This window comes from Quercus robur, chromosome 11 (assembly GCF_932294415.1).
Source record: "Quercus robur chromosome 11, dhQueRobu3.1, whole genome shotgun sequence".
NCBI lineage: Eukaryota > Viridiplantae > Streptophyta > Magnoliopsida > Fagales > Fagaceae > Quercus > Quercus robur.
The window spans coordinates 11,881,963-11,900,616 of NC_065544.1; the positions used below are offsets into that span (position 1 = coordinate 11,881,963).

At 35.8% G+C, this 18,654-nt stretch overlaps 2 protein-coding genes across 25 annotated transcripts in view; one reads left to right on the forward strand and one right to left on the reverse strand.

Annotated features, from left to right (window-relative positions):
• LOC126706111 (uncharacterized) overlaps positions 1-18,654 on the reverse strand; it is a 68,141-nt gene that overhangs the window by 34,828 nt on the left and 14,659 nt on the right. The window lies entirely within an intron of this gene.
• LOC126706112 (disease resistance protein RGA2-like) overlaps positions 3,641-18,654 on the forward strand; it is a 66,187-nt gene continuing 51,173 nt past the window's right edge. For 19 of the 24 annotated variants that reach the window (XM_050405393.1, XM_050405397.1, XM_050405388.1 and 16 more), the window contains exon 1: positions 15,072-15,650. In XM_050405393.1, the coding sequence (XP_050261350.1) occupies positions 15,348-15,650 (303 nt within the window). In that variant the 5' untranslated portion in view covers positions 15,072-15,347. Of the gene's footprint in view, positions 5,597-15,071; positions 15,651-16,273; positions 16,831-17,116; positions 17,321-17,464; positions 17,706-18,654 lie in introns of those variants that run through there. The other 5 variants (XM_050405407.1, XM_050405406.1, XM_050405408.1 and 2 more) reach the window with 5 other exon arrangements.

The window sequence follows — 18,654 nt, forward strand, 5'->3', positions numbered from 1 at the left end:
TACTTACCAGCCATGGGTTCTATCTCTTCGTCCTAGGGGTCGTCCGAGCAGGCTATGATTAAGGGAGCACCAACTGTGGAGTGTTGATCTTGCTCTCCTTCGGGATCAGAAAGCTCAATCAAGGGGGCTTGCTGAACCTCCTCCTCAAAATAAAACTCGTCTATCTCTTCCTCAAGGGAAAGACAAGATGATTCGGTTTCCCCTTCAACCGGAACAACAACGCCATGGTCGTCTGGCGGAGGTAGTTGCTCTGCTAGCAAGGGATCTCTAACGCCAAGTAGCACGGCTGGTGGAAGATCACGTCGAGCTAGGAACCCGGTCTTAGACACGTCAATCCTAGCCAACCTCGGACTGCCAGCCCTTATGGCGTGACTGATAGCTTGGAAAGAGCGGCTTAGAGGTTGATAGCCCAGAACCAGATGAGCTGCACGTAACTGTCCGTCCTCAGTAACGTAAATTTCCGACCTTAGAAGGTAGTTCAACGCCGGCACGTTCACGAGGCTTAGCAGAGGAGCGACATGAACTTTATCTGCAAACGTCCAAGAGGAGTAGGATTAGTTCACAAAATTTTCCAATTGTAAAGAAAGCGAGAAAAATAACCCCCCAATACTAAACCCTTTCCCGAAAAGGATTGGCCCTAAAGACGCCGCACCTGGGGCTCTTGCCCGAGTTGGACAATGAATACCATCGCTCCACTCCCCTGAAGCAATAAGGAAATCCTTCTTCACGGTCTTATTGGATACTGGGAGACAAGAGATCAACCTAACGACCTCGGATCGGGATTTAAGATAATACCCTCCGTTCTCGATGTGGTGACACTCGTACAGATAAACCACATCGTGTCAGGTAAGGCCTAGATTCATCCGCTCGTCTAGGACGTCTACACAGCCTAGTATCTTGAACATGTTTGGGGCACACTGATGCGGCGTCAACCTATAGTTGAACAGGTATTCCCTTGTAATCCTACGCATGGGAAGTGTCATCCCTCCCTCTATGAAAGCAATCATGGGGATAACAACTTCTCCCTCGCCTCTATCTGTCAATACTCCTTCAAGAGGACAGTACTGCAGCCCCACCCCCTGGGGAATGTGGTATACTGCCCTAAAGGCCTCCATAGCGGCCGGAGTATTTACTAGTTTTTCGAATCTACCCATCTGAGCTGAACTGGAAGAACGAAAATAAAGATCGAGGAGAAAAGTAAAGTCCGAGGAGGGAATCGAAACAACGAAATGAACGAAATTTACCGATACCTTCACAAAAAGCTCAATGGGATGCCTGGAAATCTCTCTTGGAGGAGACGCTTCACGAAAAACGACTATGGAAGCTTAGCGGACGCAAGTATTCGTAGATCTCTAGAGTTCGATGGAGTTCTCTGGAATCCTCTGGAGTTTATGAGATGCCGATAAAAAGAAAACTGAACCTCTCTGACGTCTTATATAGCCGGGAGGAGAGAGAAAACATCGCTCCTGCCTAAAAATTCGAGAAAAAATGCTGGCCGTCCGATCCACGCCTCACCGTTGGATGAAGGGGATAGAAAGCCTCCGGGAGTAAATGGCCGCGCCTCGTAAATTGTAGCGCGTCCAAAGTAACTGCCCGCACGCGCGCTCCAAGCCCTCCTTACTTCCATCCTCTCACTAACATCAAAACCCCGTTTTTCTCCTCGGAAGGAGATAAAAATCGGAGTTTTGAGGGGCTATTGTGGGGCCCGGCCCAAAATAATGGGCTAAGTAAACTACATGCCTGTCCGAGAAGAATCCTGTCCGAGGAGAAGTCATAGCTCAAACATTATTTAAGCCCAATTGCGGTAAAAGAAACCTGTCCGAGGAGTAACTCCTCCTCGGACATTACGAAGTCCGGATCAAGAGTTCGTCCCAGCCATTGCAGTTCATCCCCCAAGCATATAAAAAAGAATAAAACCCAAAATATCTCATGGAAAGCTGCCACCACCACATTAAATGTGTCACAACCACCCTCTTGGCCGCATTAATGAGGAAAAGACCCCTGAATAGTGCTACCTTGGCCATCGCAACTCACAAGGGAGTGATAAGGGTGTCTGATAGGATAGGTGCTCAAGTGGGGGCTTGGATGATTAACAAGTGTAAGGTTCAGATAAGACTGAGAGACCTATATAATGTAGTGGAGTCCCTCAAAGAGAGGGACGAAAAAATGTATGATCTGTGCCCAGGAAATAGAATCTTCTGTTAGACATCCATTCTTGTGTTTTTTGTTTCTGCAATAACATTGTCCATGCATCAGACCGACTAAGTTCACTGAGGCTAAGTTCACTGAGGCTAAGTTCTTTGACCCATCCTCTACAAAGATTTATTGTGTGTTGCGCCTTAGGCCAAGGCCTGATCGGTAAGATTTGGATCAGGAAAATCGTGCAACTACAATATTTAATAAAAAAAGAACTTAAATATATCGAGTTATTGACAAAAAAAAAAAATACACAAATACATGATATTTTACGATTTCCGTTTACAAGTTTTCATATTTTAACATCATTATGTGTTTTCATTCTCTATTGTCAAAAACAAAAGCAACTAGACGAAGAAAACACCAGGAAATCATAACATCATTATGAGTTTTCATATTTGTTTTTTTCTCTTCTTTGTCTAGTTTTCATTATCTATTGTCAAAAACAAAAACAAAAAATCACACAAAAAAAAAAAAAGAAAGAAAGAAAGAAGAAGAGCAACTGGACGAAGCTGCCCAGGAAATCAAAAGAAGAAAATAATAATAATAATAATAATAATAATAATAATAATAATAATAATAATAGGCAACGTCCAAACCAGAAGAAAAAAAGAAAAGAAAAAATAAATAAAGAAGAAGGAATAGGCATAGTACAGTGTCTACAGACCAAACCAAAAAAAAAAAAAAAAAGCAACGGATTGGACAAGCCCATGTGCAAGTGCACATGAATATTTTTGTCATTTATCTATCAAATTCACCACACTCAGTTTTCTCACCATTTTGTAGAGAAAATATTTTGGTCGGTCCAAGAAGAAAACATCTGGACCCTAAATTCAAACACATGATTGCATTAACCAATAAAACACAAATAATATTATCATTTCTAAGAATAATTAAATTAAATCCAGTTATATATTTAAATTTAATTGAGAAATCTAATGTACTCACCTAAAGTTGTATTATACCTAAGTTTTACCTAATATAAAAATTAAAATCTACAGCAGTAACCAATAAGGCCTGCATATATTTACTCTGAAAAGTAAAATATACAACTAGTTCTTTGTCTACCCGTGGAACCATTATCGAGCAGTGGGGCATCTTTTGAGTTTTTTCAAGCGAAACCGCATTGAAATCGTTATTATATTGGCAATTTGTCACTAAAATCTCACTAACAGTCATATGTTCACATGCATATAGTCATTTGTAAAACTCGATTATGGTTTTTTAATCTTCACGCGGAACCAATATCGATTATCGAGCTGGGGACTGTTTATTAAATTTGTAAAATTTAACCAAATCTCTCACAAACAGCCATTCAACTCAATACACCTTTGATTGTGGAACTAACACTCATGTGTTGCGTGGATTCGTGAGCATTGCACGTGCATATATTCATTTGTGAAACTCAAATATAGTTGTCTATTCTTCACGTGAAACCATTATCGAGAGGTGAAGCCTTTACAAAACTCTTTCATAGCGACTTTGATCTTCTTTCTACCACATTTCATCCTTCCTTTCAGCTTTATTGTCTATCTTCTGAGTTTCTTTCTTTCATCCAACAAGAACAAATGGCCGATGCAATCCTCTATGGCGTTGTGCAGACGATCATTGAAAGCTTGGGCTCTTCCACTCTCAATCAGATCGGATCGATCTGGGGTGTCAACGATGAGCTTGAAAAAATGAAAAACACTATTTCCACCATTCAAGCTGTACTTGAGGATGCAGAGGAGCAGCAGGTCAAGAACCACCAAGTCAAGGACTGGCTCATGAAGCTCAGAGATGCAGCTTTTGATGCGGATGACTTGTTGAGCGAGTTCTCCACTTATGTGTTGCGCAAGAGGTGATGGATGGTCATGAAATTGTAAAGAAGGTACGCACTTTCTTTTCTAGTTCAAACCAACTTGTTTTTGGTAATGAGATGGCTGGCAAACTAAGTGCTATGAGGGAGAGGTTTAATGATATAGCGAGTGATAGGAACAATTTCCAATTGATAGAGCGTCCTTTAGAGACACGGGCTGTGAGTAGGGAGAGGGAAACTCACTCGTTTGTTCGTGACAAAGAAGTTATCGGGAGAGAGGAGGATAAGAAGGCCATCATAGGTCTATTGCAAGACTCTGATGTGAAAGAAAATGTTTCGTTCATATCCATAGTAGGAATTGGTGGGCTAGGGAAGACCACACTTGCTCAATATGTATACAATGATAGGATAGTCAAGGCTCATTTTGAATTGAAAATCTGGGTGTGTGTTTCTGATGTATTTGACGTGAAAACAATTGTTGAAAATATAATTATATCCGCAACTAGGAAAAAACCTGAAAGCCTTATAATGGAACATTTGCAAACTGAACTTCGCGAAATTCTTAATCAAAAGATGTATTTACTTGTGTTGGATGATGTGTGGAATGAGAATGAAGAAACATGGGGTAAATTGAGAACTCTTTTGTTGGATGGTAAAAGGGGAAGTAAGGTGGTGATAACTACACGGACTAAATTGGTTGCACATATTACCAGCCCAATGTCACAATATTCTCTAAAGGGCCTGTCAGAGGATCAGTCTTGGTCATTATTGAAGCAAATGGCATTTGAAGAAGGGCAAGAGACCATCAATACTAACTTTAAAGCAATTGGTATGGATATAGTAAAAAAATGTAAGGGAGTGCCTCTTGCTATAAAGATAATAGGACGGGTCTTAAATCACAAAAAAACAGTAGCTGAATGGTCATACATCAAGAATATTGAACTCACTAAGGTACCTAAGTTGAAAGATGGTATTATGCCAGTTTTAAAATTGAGTTACAATCATCTCCCACCACACTTGAAATGTTGTTTCGCATATTGTTCATTGTTTCCCAAAGATTATTTGATTGATAAGTTGAAATTGATACAACTATGGATAGCACAAGGATTTATCCAATCACCAGATGAGGACTTACTACTAGTGGATGTTGCTGATGATTACTTCAAGGAGCTACTTTGGAGATCCTTCTTCCAAGAAGCAGAAGAAGATGGAGGCAAGAATAGAAGGTTTAAAATGCATGATTTAATCCATGATCTTGCAGAATATGTATCAGAGACTGATTGTACACTAGTTGATTCCAATGCAAAAAATGTGAAAGAAAAAGGACACCATCTATCGTTTCCATTTTACAATGTTTCATTTTTTGAGGAGAATTTAAGCAAGTTGGTTAAAGCAAACAAGATACGAACATTTATATTGGTGTACAATAATTGGGCCTATAATCAGGGAAGAATTGAAGAATCAACTCTCGAAAAACTTATTTCTAGTTTTAGATTCTTGCGTGCATTAGACCTACATGATTTAAATATGAAGATGTTGCCAGATACCATAGGTACTTTGATGCATCTAAAGTACCTTGACCTTTCCTCTAATCATATTGAGGTTCTCCCTAGTTCAATTACAAAATTGGTGAATTTGGAAACATTAAAGCTCTGTCAGTGTACAAAGCTTGGGGAGTTGCCGGTAAGGATTCAAAAAATGGTCAGCCTCAAGCACCTTGACCTACAAGGTTGTGAGAATTTGACTCATATGCCATGTGGATTAGGGCAATTGACTTCTCTTCAAACATTAAACTTATTTGTTGTGAGTAAGGGTTCTTCTAGTGGACTAGTAGAATTAAACAAGCTAAACGACCTGAGAGGAAATATAAAGATTAAAAATTTGGCATGGGTGAAAGATGCCACCTCAGAATTCAAGGTTGCAAATTTGAAGGAGAAGGAACATCTCAGTGATTTGGGATTATACTGGAATCCGGAGGGTTATGATGGCGTACATGCAAGTGATGGTGAAAATTCCATGGATGGCCTCCAACCACATCAAAGTTTAAAATCTTTGAAAGTGAACGGGTACATGGGTGTGAGAGTTTCAAATTGGCTTTCATTCTTAACAAATATCGTTGAATTAAGTATAGGCAGTTGTAAGAAGTGCCAATATTTGCCACCATTGTATCAACTCCCATCTCTCCGAGAACTACGTATTTGGAGAATGGATGGTCTGGAGTACATGATAGACGGGGATATGAATGATGAGATATCTGCTTCACTGGCATCACCATCAACATTTTTCCCATCCCTCGAAGAACTCTGCCTTGAGAATTGCCAAAATCTAAAGGGATGGTGGAGGAGTGTGGATAAGGGGAATGAGGCAACAGCGACATCAACAATATCATCAACTAATCACTATCACCAACACATGCCGTACTTTCCGCGTCTTTCTTCTTTTTATTTCCTTAATTGCCCTAAGATGACTTGCATGCCGCTATTTCCAAATCTTGAAGAAGGGCTTAATTGGGGGAATAGCAGTTTGAAGGCATTGGAAGAGACAATAGAGATGAATAATACGGGAGGAAGGGCTTCTTCATTTCCGTCCTCTTCCTCTTCCTCGTCCAAAGATAAACAAAATCCAAACAACCTTCATAACTTGTTTCCATCATGGATCCCACCATTTTTGAGTCATGAGTTATGAAAACAGAGTTATGAGTTATGGAAATCAAAAATCCAAACACCCCCTAAAACACTGAGACTTTGTTATTTCTGAACAATGTGGTTTGGTAAAGTTTTTAATGGCTCCTACTTCCAAGATGTAATTGTCGTTTAGTGAATTTGAAAATTATTATTTTATTTTATTTTTGAATGGTGTGATGGACTGATGGGTCATTACTTATTAGTATCTACTTGCCTATTAAAGTACATTGGATATAGAATGTAGGTGTGGAGTTTTCTTTACCACACAATGTGAGGGAATTAATTTATTATAATAATATGAAAAAAAAAAATTTATATTGTACATATATTTTTAATTTTTTTTAAAAATCCGAAACACTTTGAATTGCTGGAATTCGCCGGTACCGAAATATTCCGTTCCACTAGACAAACCAAAACGAGGTCCGAAACGGAATTAATAACAATGCTCTAAACCACTCTCCCATATGTTTATGTTTAATTTGATACTTGCACTATCACATGACATAAATTTATGATTCAAAATCCTCAATTTATTATTTTATCTATTAATAACTATTAAAAGTTCTTAAATTAATCCTAAATTAAATTTAGCTAACATAATTGAACATATAGGTGTTCATTTCTCAAGCTTATAGAGTTTCAACCTATAGAGAAATCAAGCTTAGATATACAAAAACCTCAACTTAAGAGTAGATACACTTTTATTAAAAATATATAAATTTAATTAATCATATTCCTTTAATCAGCCCACCAAGTTAAACATTCAAATCCACAATTGGGTTGGGTACCTCAATTTCGTATATGAACATTCAATTTGCCATCAAAATGCTCTGATCATCAAAATCCCCGAATTTGGTCAAACCTTCAAAGTCCTGCCGTTAATGATTTCAATTTTTTATTACTCTCAAAACTATGAATCTATGATACGTTTACTAAATTAAAGTTATAAAACCGTAATTAGATGTCCCAATTACATATTTTCTCGCTAATCTGGTTAAAACATTATTGGATTGAAAATTCCTAATTTAACTTAATAAATATAATACCTAAATACCCACTTTTGTTAGATCACTTTAACTTACCTGGCCATAATTTGACCTAATTAGACGTTCTAAACTTTAGTTAGGATTCCTTAAAAATTCAATTTCTTGGGTTAATGTCCATACAAATATCTCCAAATTGGGCATTAGTCCTAACTCTATTTTTTTTTTTTTTTTAATAATAAATCCTTCAAAGATAATACTCTCATCAGTTTCTTATCCTTCTTCCTACATGATAATAGTGTGGTCAATTAGGGTTTGTTGGATTAAGTTTAGTTAAATAATCATATGCCATGCACATGCCGTTTTTTACACATATCAGTTTATTAGAGTAGTTTGTAGCCTTAGGCTACAAGGATATAACTAAACTTTGTCATTTCTTCATTTAAACAACTCCTCATAGTAGTAGTAGTAGTAGTAGTTTTTTTTTTTTTTTTTTTTTTTTTTTTTTTTTTTTTTTTTTTTTTTTTAATTTACAAAAACTCATTTTAAACTTAAAACATCATTTTGCAACAACTTATACAAATTCTCCCCTAGTGTGTCATAGAACTTATCCTTAGGGCAGTCCAAATTGCGTATGTGTGCTTCTTTTTTTTTTTAAGTTTCCTTTTCCGGTTCTTGGAAACAAACATTAAAAATCATAAAATCCAAAAAATAAAAAATAAAATGAAATAAAACCAAATATATAATTTTCTGTAAGGTTACCCCCAAGACAATTTTCTAGCTCCGGTATTGAGACTATTAAACATAGTGCGTGACCTTTTTTTGAGAAGAACTTAGTGCATGACTTCTTTCTAGGAAAAAAAAAAAGAAAAAATTTCTCGTGTATGGTTCCCTTTGTAATTTAACATGTACAATAAATCATGATGTCTTCCTTTAGAATATTATCTTCTTCTTCTTTTATTATTTATATTTTTTGAATGAAAAAATGGGGTTTTTTTTTTTTGAGGGTGTGGACTCACTGACCCCATACCACATGACATTAGCGAATAATATTACATATACCATACAGTTTATACGAGCTTTATTGAGAATATCGCTCGAATGGCTCATTTCTATATACTAGGATAATGACTCTACAGCGAATATTATCTTCTCGTAGTCTTTAACGGGGATATTCTTTAAGGGATATTCCTATTCATCATACTTGCAAAAGCTTTTAAACAAAACACGTGCAACGGCCTACCAACTAATTGCTAGTATTAAATTTGCGACCAATTATTATCGTACACGTATTTTCGCAAGACCAACAATCATAAGGTCAATTCGATTCCACTTAATTTAATTGTCAAAGTTTTTGTCCTTAAGATCCATTGTCGTCTATATTATTAAAAAAACAATTATTAATGTCTTTATCTAATCGATATAATAATAATTATCTTTTTTTTTTTCGGTAAAAGATATAATAATAATTATCGCCACCGTACCGTATACACTAAAAATAAAAATAAATAAAATAAAATGTACAGCTGGAACAATTGTGGCCTGCATTGCATATATTTATTTAATCTGAAAACTAAAATATCCTCATATAACAATTATTATTAATGTCTTTGTCTATACTTTTTTTTTGTTTTTGAGAATCATCTTTGTCTATACTTGGAAGCATTATTGAGCAGTTGAGTTTTATTAAATTTATTATTTCTCAACAATCATTTAAAATTTCATGAAATAAAAAGTCATATGTTCACATGCAATTAGTCATTTGTAAAACTCAATTATAATTCTTTAATTCTTCACGCGGAGCCGCTATTAAACGACTCTCTCACAAACAGCCATTTGTAAAACTCAATTATAATTCTTTAATTTTTTTTTTTAATGAATGTTTTGATAGCTTTTTTCATTTCCCATAAAAGTGATGTCAAAATTTTCCTAAAATTGATTGTTAACGAGTGCCCTTAGGACACTCGTTAGCATGACCCTTTTAATTATAATTGAAAAAGAATCTCTTTCCCTGTCCTCATCAGAGGCTGAGAATGAAGTTGACTGCGAGTGCCCTAAGGGCACTCGTTAACATGACCCTTTTAATTATAATTGAAAAAGAATCACTTTCCCTGTCCTCATCGGAGGCTGAGAATGAAGTTGGCTGCCCACAATAACCGTGACCAACAAGGGAGGTCATACTCTGATTAGTTTAATAATTGTTGGATTGATAAAAGAACACATGAAATCTTATCTATAACACTGTAACATGGTTTTTTTTTTTTTTTTTTTTTTTTTGGAAATTGTATCGTGGTTGTTATGAGCATATTTTTTGAATTTGAACATTGTAGCCTCTAATATAAAAACAAGTAGTGTTACTCTCTAATAATTAGTTTTTTTTTTTTTGAGTAGTTGGGAGGTCAGAATTTCCTCAAATTAATTAATCTTATCTTATTTTGATCTTTTTAATCTATCCAAAAAGATAGCCACCACAAGTAAGGACACCAATTTTATGATTACTTGGTGGAGGAGTTCCAAGTTCCAACCAAGGTTTAAGAATCTCTTGGCTAAGGTTAGGGACCTCCTGTCCAAACGCCAATGTGACGGTTGATCAGCCTTCTGATTTAACAACAATTGTGTTAGCTCACTTGTTCAAATCCAGTAACCTCCCTAAGGACACTCTCCAGTATCACCTCCAACCATTGCAAAAGCCAATTCTCCTGCAAACAAGAAGGAAGGTGGTTCTGGATGTCCCAGTTGAAAATTATCGATAACCTTAAGAATTCTATTTCATGTGTTAATGTCCATAATACTAATATCCCCAAATTGGGCATAAACCCTAACTCGATTTTAAAAAAATAATAAATCCTTCAAAGATAAAACTCTCATCAAATTGGGCATTTAATTCCTTAAGAATTCAATTTTCTTGAGGAAACACAAATACAATGCTTTAACAAATATGAACTGAAATTTACTTATTTATCTATTTTTATAAAATCTATTTGTATGAACCTGTTAGGGTTTAATTGCTTTGTTATTAATACTATAATATTAGAGTTTGCAAATTTGGCGTGTTGGGTGTTTTGTTGGAATTACAGTCAGGGAATAGGCAAACAGATTTAAGGAAGTGGTTTATGAAATCTCATGACAAGGGCAATGGCAAGGAATCCAAGCTTGCAAATCCTACCCCAACCAATAAATCATAGCTCGAAGAACCAGTGGGTCTCCTAACATTTTTATCTTGCATCCTTACATTAGTATTAGTAGAACTAGTAAAAAAACGGAATGTGTCAATTAATGAAGTAACAAAAAAAAAAATATGAGTTAAGCTTTGGAACTTATTTGTGTATTTACAATTTTTTAAAGTCTTAATTTTTCTAGGGTACAACCATCATTTAACCAACTTAGCAAATGAGTGATAAAAAAAAACAGCATCCAAATGCACACTAATTTTTGTATAAAACTTAGTTTTACTTTTAGCTTTGGTTCTAGCTAGTTCAAAATGGATTCCTGTATTTTGTTATGTGTGTATGTTAAACCTGAGTTTAAGTTTATGAGTTTCCCTGAAAAATTGGGAAGATAGAATAGAATCCAGCTTTTGATATGTGTTAGGTCAAAAATGAAAAATATATTTTTGTGGGTTATTGTTTTCTATTAAGTAGATATAAACTGAAGGTACTGATCATCACCTAGTGCACACGTTTGGTTTGCCATATATCTTAACTTACTAACAGATGAATGCACCAATGAGTTTTGGGTCAAATGGCACTTCCTCCTCTCATAAGAATATGGAAAGGGTGAGATCATGGTTCAAACCCCATTGGGTGCGTCCATAACTTACCAATAAAAATAAAAAATAAAAAGCTTACCAACACGTGAATGCTATTGACAAAACTGGAAAACATGAAATATGCATGACTATATGTTTTTTATCCTCTTGCAAGCCAAGAAAGTTCAGGCAAAAGGAAATGGGTATTTTGTTACGGACAAACAAAAGCTAAAAAGGCCTTTGGTATAATTGTAGTGAAAAGGTTGCACCTCCACATTGGTGTGAAGGGTTATTTGTGATTGTGCCATTAGCAATGACCATGCACCCGAGACAAAGAAGGTATCGGGTTAAATTAATTCCACACTGGCTACAATCCTTTTTGACTTGGGTAGCTCACATAACAACTGACTAAAAAGCAGAGGAACTGAGGCGGTGGAACCAGAAACTAATCTAACAATTTGGCGGGGATTTTTTTGATCAATAGTAGGGACTTTCACTCCCAACCCTTTTTCGGAACAACTTGATTTGTATACATTTAGTATTGACTTATTTAATTTCACTCTAAAATGGTGGTAGAAAGTGTGGTTTTAAAACACTTTACATAAAAGCTAAAAACTAAAATTTGTCAAATAAGCTGGAGGCAAACAGTGAAAGCCCTTTATTTTTGTGAGGATTTTTTGTTTTCTTTTTATTTTACCAATTACACGGTTTCAAATTAACTCACTTTTTTCCCTGAAAAAAAAATTAATAATAATAACTCACATTTTAAAAGGAGTGATGTGTTTTATTGATTCATTGAAAATTTTATTTTATTAATTAGGATTAATTATTAATTTGGTCCTTTAACTATTGGGTAAAATTCAATTTTGTTTAGCTACTATTAATTGTGTCATATAAAATGAGCTACACCATCTAATAAGTTGAAATTCATACAGCATTGAGCAAGACAAGAAACAGGATTCAATAAGATGCCACAAAAGAATCAAATTGCGGGAGAAAATGGGCAAATGCCCCTTTCAAAAAAAAAATCCAGCATTTTGTCCCCTTTTCCAAACTAATTGAGAAAATGCCCCTCTTTTGAAACTCGATTTTCTCAAAATCGAATTATAAAAAAAAAAATTATAAAGCCTTATAGTGGCGTTTTAAGGAACCTATAGTGATGTTTTAAGGACCTATAATGGCATTTTGTAACTCGATCTCCATGAAGTCGAGTTACATGCAATTTTTTTTCTTTTTTTACCTATAACTCGATTTCAAGGAGATCGAGTTAGAAAACGCCATTATAGGTCCTTAAAACGTCACTATAAGTTCCTTACAAACGCCACTATAGGGCTTAACTCGATTTTGAAAAAATCGAGTTTCAAAAGAGAGGCATTTCCTTAATTAGTTTTGGAAAGAGGGCAAAATGCTGGATTGTTTTTTTTAAAAAGGCCAAGGCCAATTTTTTCCTCAAATTGCAAGATGGAATTATCAAAATAATCACATTGCAACAATTTTGTTGTAGCTGTTTTTGTCGCATTTCCACGCAGCATGTTAGGATGGACTTAACTCTTGGACTTGGATTCAATATGGCAGGTTGAGCCCACTACTCATGTCAATCACTCGTTGGTGGTGATAGATAGTGGCATGTCTTGGAAACTCACATGAAGACAATAAACCCACAAATGAGTAAGTAATCCAAATTCTACAAATAGTCGCAACTTGGTTTGGAAAACTGCTACGTTTACAACATTTTTATAACAAATCTTAGATGATAGGTTGTTGTTAGTTCTAATTTGAATCCACAATTAAAATTATTTTTTTACCCATCAATAATAATCTACCACATAGTATTTGTTGTGAAAGTGTTGTGAGCATAGTATTTCTCCTTACTTTAACCCTCATAAAAGTGGATAATTGAGAGAGAGAGAGAGAGAGAGAGAGAGAGAGAGAGAGAGAGAGCTCATGCTATCAAACAAAAGGAAAGTATGTGGTTCAATCCTATTGTATATAAGACCATGAATTGACTTAAGTGAGGAAGTAAATATGAGTTGTTAAGGGTAAGTATAATTTGAGTTAATACTTTTATCTAGTCATGCCCCCTTGTAAATAATTTAGTATTAGTGACAGCTTTTTTTTACCATCACAAATAATACATTTTTTGCGAGAGATTTTTAGTAAGTGGGGGATTGTCTTTAGTTGTTGGTTTTCGAGTATATGGCAACCTTCAATGGAGATTGAAATAATCCGGTTTGATGCTAATTTGGATAAAATAATAATCCAAATCCCTCTTAGCTCACATTCATGGGAGGAATGACCCATCCTAAAGCTTCTAGATTTGAGGGATTATGTCAATTAGAATTAAATGGTGGAAGCAATGTAGTCAAGATTTATTGTAATATAGCATGTGAATCAGGCTCTGCAAAATGTGTTTAGCTTACAAGTGTGTCTCTCATGAGTTCATGGGTGTTGTAACTTTTATGTGATCAAGCCCACTTTGCAATCCTTCTCTTGGACCCATGGGTGATCTAAGAAAACATTTTTCTGCTCTCTAAACCACACTTTCCCTTATGTTTAACCACACTATCACATGGCATGAATTTATGATCCAAAATCCTCAATTTATTATTTTATCTATTAATAACTACTATTAAAAATTCTTAAATTAAACCTAAAATAAATTTAGCTAACCTAATTGAACATATATATAGGTGCTGTTCATCAAAACGCTCTGATCATCAAAAGCCCCAAAATTTGGATAAAAGTCTTAATGTTAATGATTTCCATTTTTTTATTACTCTGAAAACTATGATAAATTTATTAAATTAAAGTTATAAATATTTTCTTGCTAATCTGGTTAAAACATTACTGGATTGAAATTTTCTAATTTAACGTAATGAATATAAAACCTAAATACCTACTATTCATTAGATAACCTTAACCTACCTGGCCATAGTTTGACCTAATTAGAAGTTCTAAACTTTAATTAGAATTCCTTAAGAATTCAATTTCATGGGTATATTTCCATAATACAAATATCCCCAAATTGGGCATAAACACTAACTCAATTTTTTTTAAATAAATCCTTCAAAGATAACCCTCTTAACAAATTGGGCATTTAAATCATCAATTAGGGCTCTTAATTACATGTTTGCACAATCAATTCAAAAAATTTATAACCAAAATAAATATTAATTTAAACACTTGATTGTATTAACCAATAAAACACAAATAGTTTTATCATTTCTATGAACAATTAATTTCAATTCAGTTATGTAAACCTAATGTACTTATCTAATGTTATACTCTATCTAAGTTCTACCCTAATATATATATATATATATATATATATATATATATATATAAACTAAAATATGCAACTAGTTCTTTGTCTACCCTTTGGAACCATTATCGAGTAGTGGGGTTATCTTTTGAGTTTTTCAAGCGAAACCACATTGGAATCGTTATTATATTTGCAAGTTGTCACTAAAATCTCTCACTAACAGTCATATGTTCACATGCATAAAGTCATTTGTAAAACTCGATTACGGTTCTTTAATCTTCACGCGGAACCAATATCGATTATCGAGAAGGAAACTATTTATTAAATTTGCAAAATTTTGACCAAATCTCTCACAAACAGCCATTCAACTCTATGCAGCTTTGATTGTGGAACTAGGCTCACAAGGGTTGCGTGGATTCGTGAGCATTGCACATGTATGTTTAATTCATGTGAAGAATAAACAACTATATTTGAGGAGTGGGGCTGTTGTTAAAGTAGTAATTATTGAGCAGTGGAGCCGTTGTTCACATTTATCTGTTTATTTCTAAGTGGACTCTTGACTTTACAAAACTAGCCAAGTCTTCCTTCACGGCCACTTTAATCTTCCTCCTCTCATATATCAAACTACTCTCTATCAGCTAAGCTTGCTACGTTTTCTTTCATCCAACAAGAACAAATGGCCGATGCAATCCTCTATGGCGTTGTGCAGACGATCATTGAAAGCTTGGGCTCTTCCACTCTCAATGAGATTGGATCGATCTGGGGTGTCAACGATGAGCTCGAAAAAATGAAAAACACTATTTCCACCATTCAAGCTGTACTTGAGGATGCAGAGGAGCAGCAGGTCAATAACCGCCAAGTCAAGAACTGGCTCATGAAGCTCAGAGATGCAGCTTTTGATGCGGATGACTTGTTGAGCGAGTTCTCCACTTATGTGTTGCAGCAAGAGGTGATGGATGGTCATAAAATTGTAAAGAAGGTACGCACTTTCTTTTCTAGTTCAAACCAACTTGTTTTTGGTAATGAGATGGCTCGCAAACTAAGGGCTATGAGGGAGAGGTTTAATGATATAGCGAGTGATAGGAACAATTTCCAATTGATAGAGCGTCCTTTAGAGACATGGGCTGTGACAAGGGAGAGGGAAACGCGGGTTGTGAAGGGAGAGAGGGAAACTCACTCGTTTGTACGTGACAAAGAAGTTATCGGGAGAGAGGAGGATAAGAAGGCCATCATAGGTCTATTGCAAGACTCTGATGTGAAAGAAAATGTTTCGTTCATATCCATAGTAGGAATTGGTGGGCTAGGGAAGACCACGCTTGCTCAATATGTATACAATGATGAGATAGTCAAGGCACATTTTGAATTGAAAATCTGGGTGTGTGTTTCTGAGGTCTTTGATGTGAAAACCATTGTTGAAAATATAATTATATCTGCAACTGATAAAAAACCTAAAAGCCCTACAATGGAACATTTGCAAAATAAACTTCGCGAAATTCTCAATCAAAAGATGTATTTACTTGTGTTGGATGATGGTGGAATGAGAATGAAGAAACATGGGGTAAATTGAGAACTCTTTTGTTGGATGGTAAAAGGGGAAGTAAGGTGGTGATAACTACACGGACCAAATTGGTTGCAGATATTACCAGCCCAATGTCACAATATCCTCTAAAGGGCCTGTCACAGGATCAGTCTTGGTCATTATTGAAGCAATTGGCATTTGAAGAAGGGCAAGAGACAATCAATACTAACTTTAAAGCAATTGGTATGGATATAGTAAAAAAATGTAAGGGAATGCCTCTTGCTATAAAGATAATTGGACGGATCTTGAATCACAAAAAAACAGAAGCTGAATGGTCATACATCAAGAATATTGAACTCACAAAGGTACCTAAGTTGAAAGATGGTATTATGCCAGTTTTAAAATTAAGTTATGATCATCTCCCACCACATTTGAGATGTTGTTTTGCATATTGTTCATTGTTTCCCAAAGATTATTTGATTGATAAGTTGAAATTGATACAACTATGGATAGCACAAGGATTTATCCAATCACCAGATGAGAACTTACTACTAGTGGATGTTGCCGATGATTACTTCAAGGAGCTACTTTGGAGATCCTTCTTCCAAGAAGTAGAAGAAGATGAAGGTAGGACTAGGGGGTTTAAAATGCATGATTTAATCCATGATCTTGCACAATATGTATCAGAGACTGATTGTACACTGGTTGATTCCAGTGCAAAAAATGTGAAAGAAAAAAAACATCATCTATCGTTTCCATTTTACAATGTTTCATTCTTTGAGGAGAATTTAAGCAAGTTGGTCAAAGCAAACAAGATACGAACATTTATTTTGGCGTACAATGATTGGGCCTATGATCAGGGAAGAATTGAAGAATCAACTCTCGAAAAACTTATTTTTAGTTTTAGATACTTGCGTGCATTAGACCTACATGGTTTAAATATGAAGATGTTGCCAGATACCATAGGTACTTTGATGTGTCTAAAGTATCTTGACCTTTCCTTTAACAATATTAAGGATCTCCCTAGTTCAATTACAAAATTGGTGACTTTGCAAACATTAAAGCTCTGTAAGTGTAAAATGCTTAGGGAGTTACCGGTAGGTATTCAAAAATTGGTCAGCCTCATGCACCTTGACCTAAAAGGTTGTAAGAGTATGACTCGTATGCCATGTGATTTAGGGCAATTGACTTCTCTTCAAACATTAGATCTCTCTTATTGTACAATACTTCAGGAATTACCAACAGATATTCAAAAATTGGTCAGCCTCATGTACCTTGACCTAAAAGGTTGTAAGAGTTTGACTCGTATGCCATTGGGATTTGGGCAATTGACTTCTCTTCAGGTATTAAAGCTCTCTTACTGTAAAAAGCTCAGTGAGTTACCATCTGACATTCAAAAATTGGTCAGCCTCAAGCACCTTTACATAAATGGTTGTGAGAATTTGACTCATATGCCATGTGGATTAGGGCAATTGACTTCTCTTCAAGCATTAAACTTATTTGTTGTGAGTAAGGGTTCTTCTAGTGGACTAGTAGAATTAAACAAGCTAAACGACCTGAGAGGAAATATGGTGATTACAAATTTGGCATGGGTGAAAGATGCCACCTCAGAATTCAAGGTTGCAAATTTGAAGGAGAAGGAACATCTCAGTGAATTGGTATTCTTATGGAAGCCGGAGGGTTATGGTGGCGTATATACCAGTGATGATGAAAATTCCGTGGAGGGTGATGATGGTGTAGATGCCAGTGATGATGAAAATTCCGTGGAGGGTGATGATGGGGTAGATGCCAGCGATGATGAATTTCATTCCGTGGAGGGTGATGATGGTGTAGATGCCAGCGATGACGAACATTCCGTGGAAGGTGATGATGGTGTAGATGCCAGCGATGATGAAAATTCCGTGGAGGGTGATGATGGTGTAGATGCTAGTGATGATGAAAATTCCATAGATGGCCTCCAACCACATCGAAGTTTAAAATCTTTGATAGTGGACGGGTACATGGGTTTGAGGTTTTCTAGTTGGCTTTCATTCTTAACAAATCTCGTTGAATTAAGAATAGGCCATTGTAAGAAGTTTCAATATTTGCCACCATTGTATCAGCTCTCATCTCTACGAGAACTAAAGATTTGGGATATGGATGGTCTGGAGTACATGACAGACGAGGATATGAATGATGAGATATCTGCTTCACTGGCATCACCATCAACATTTTTCCCATCCCTTCAGACACTCTGGCTTGGTCCCTGCCTCAATCTAAAGGGATGGTGGAGGAGTGTGGATAAGGGGAATGAGGCAACAACGACATCAACAATATCATCAACTAATCACTATCACCAACACATGCCGTACTTTCCGCATCTTTCTTCTTTATGGTTGGCCAATTGCCCTAAAATGACTTGCATGCCGCTATTTCCAAATCTTGAAAGAGGGCTTGAATTGTGGAATAGCAGTTTGAAGGTATT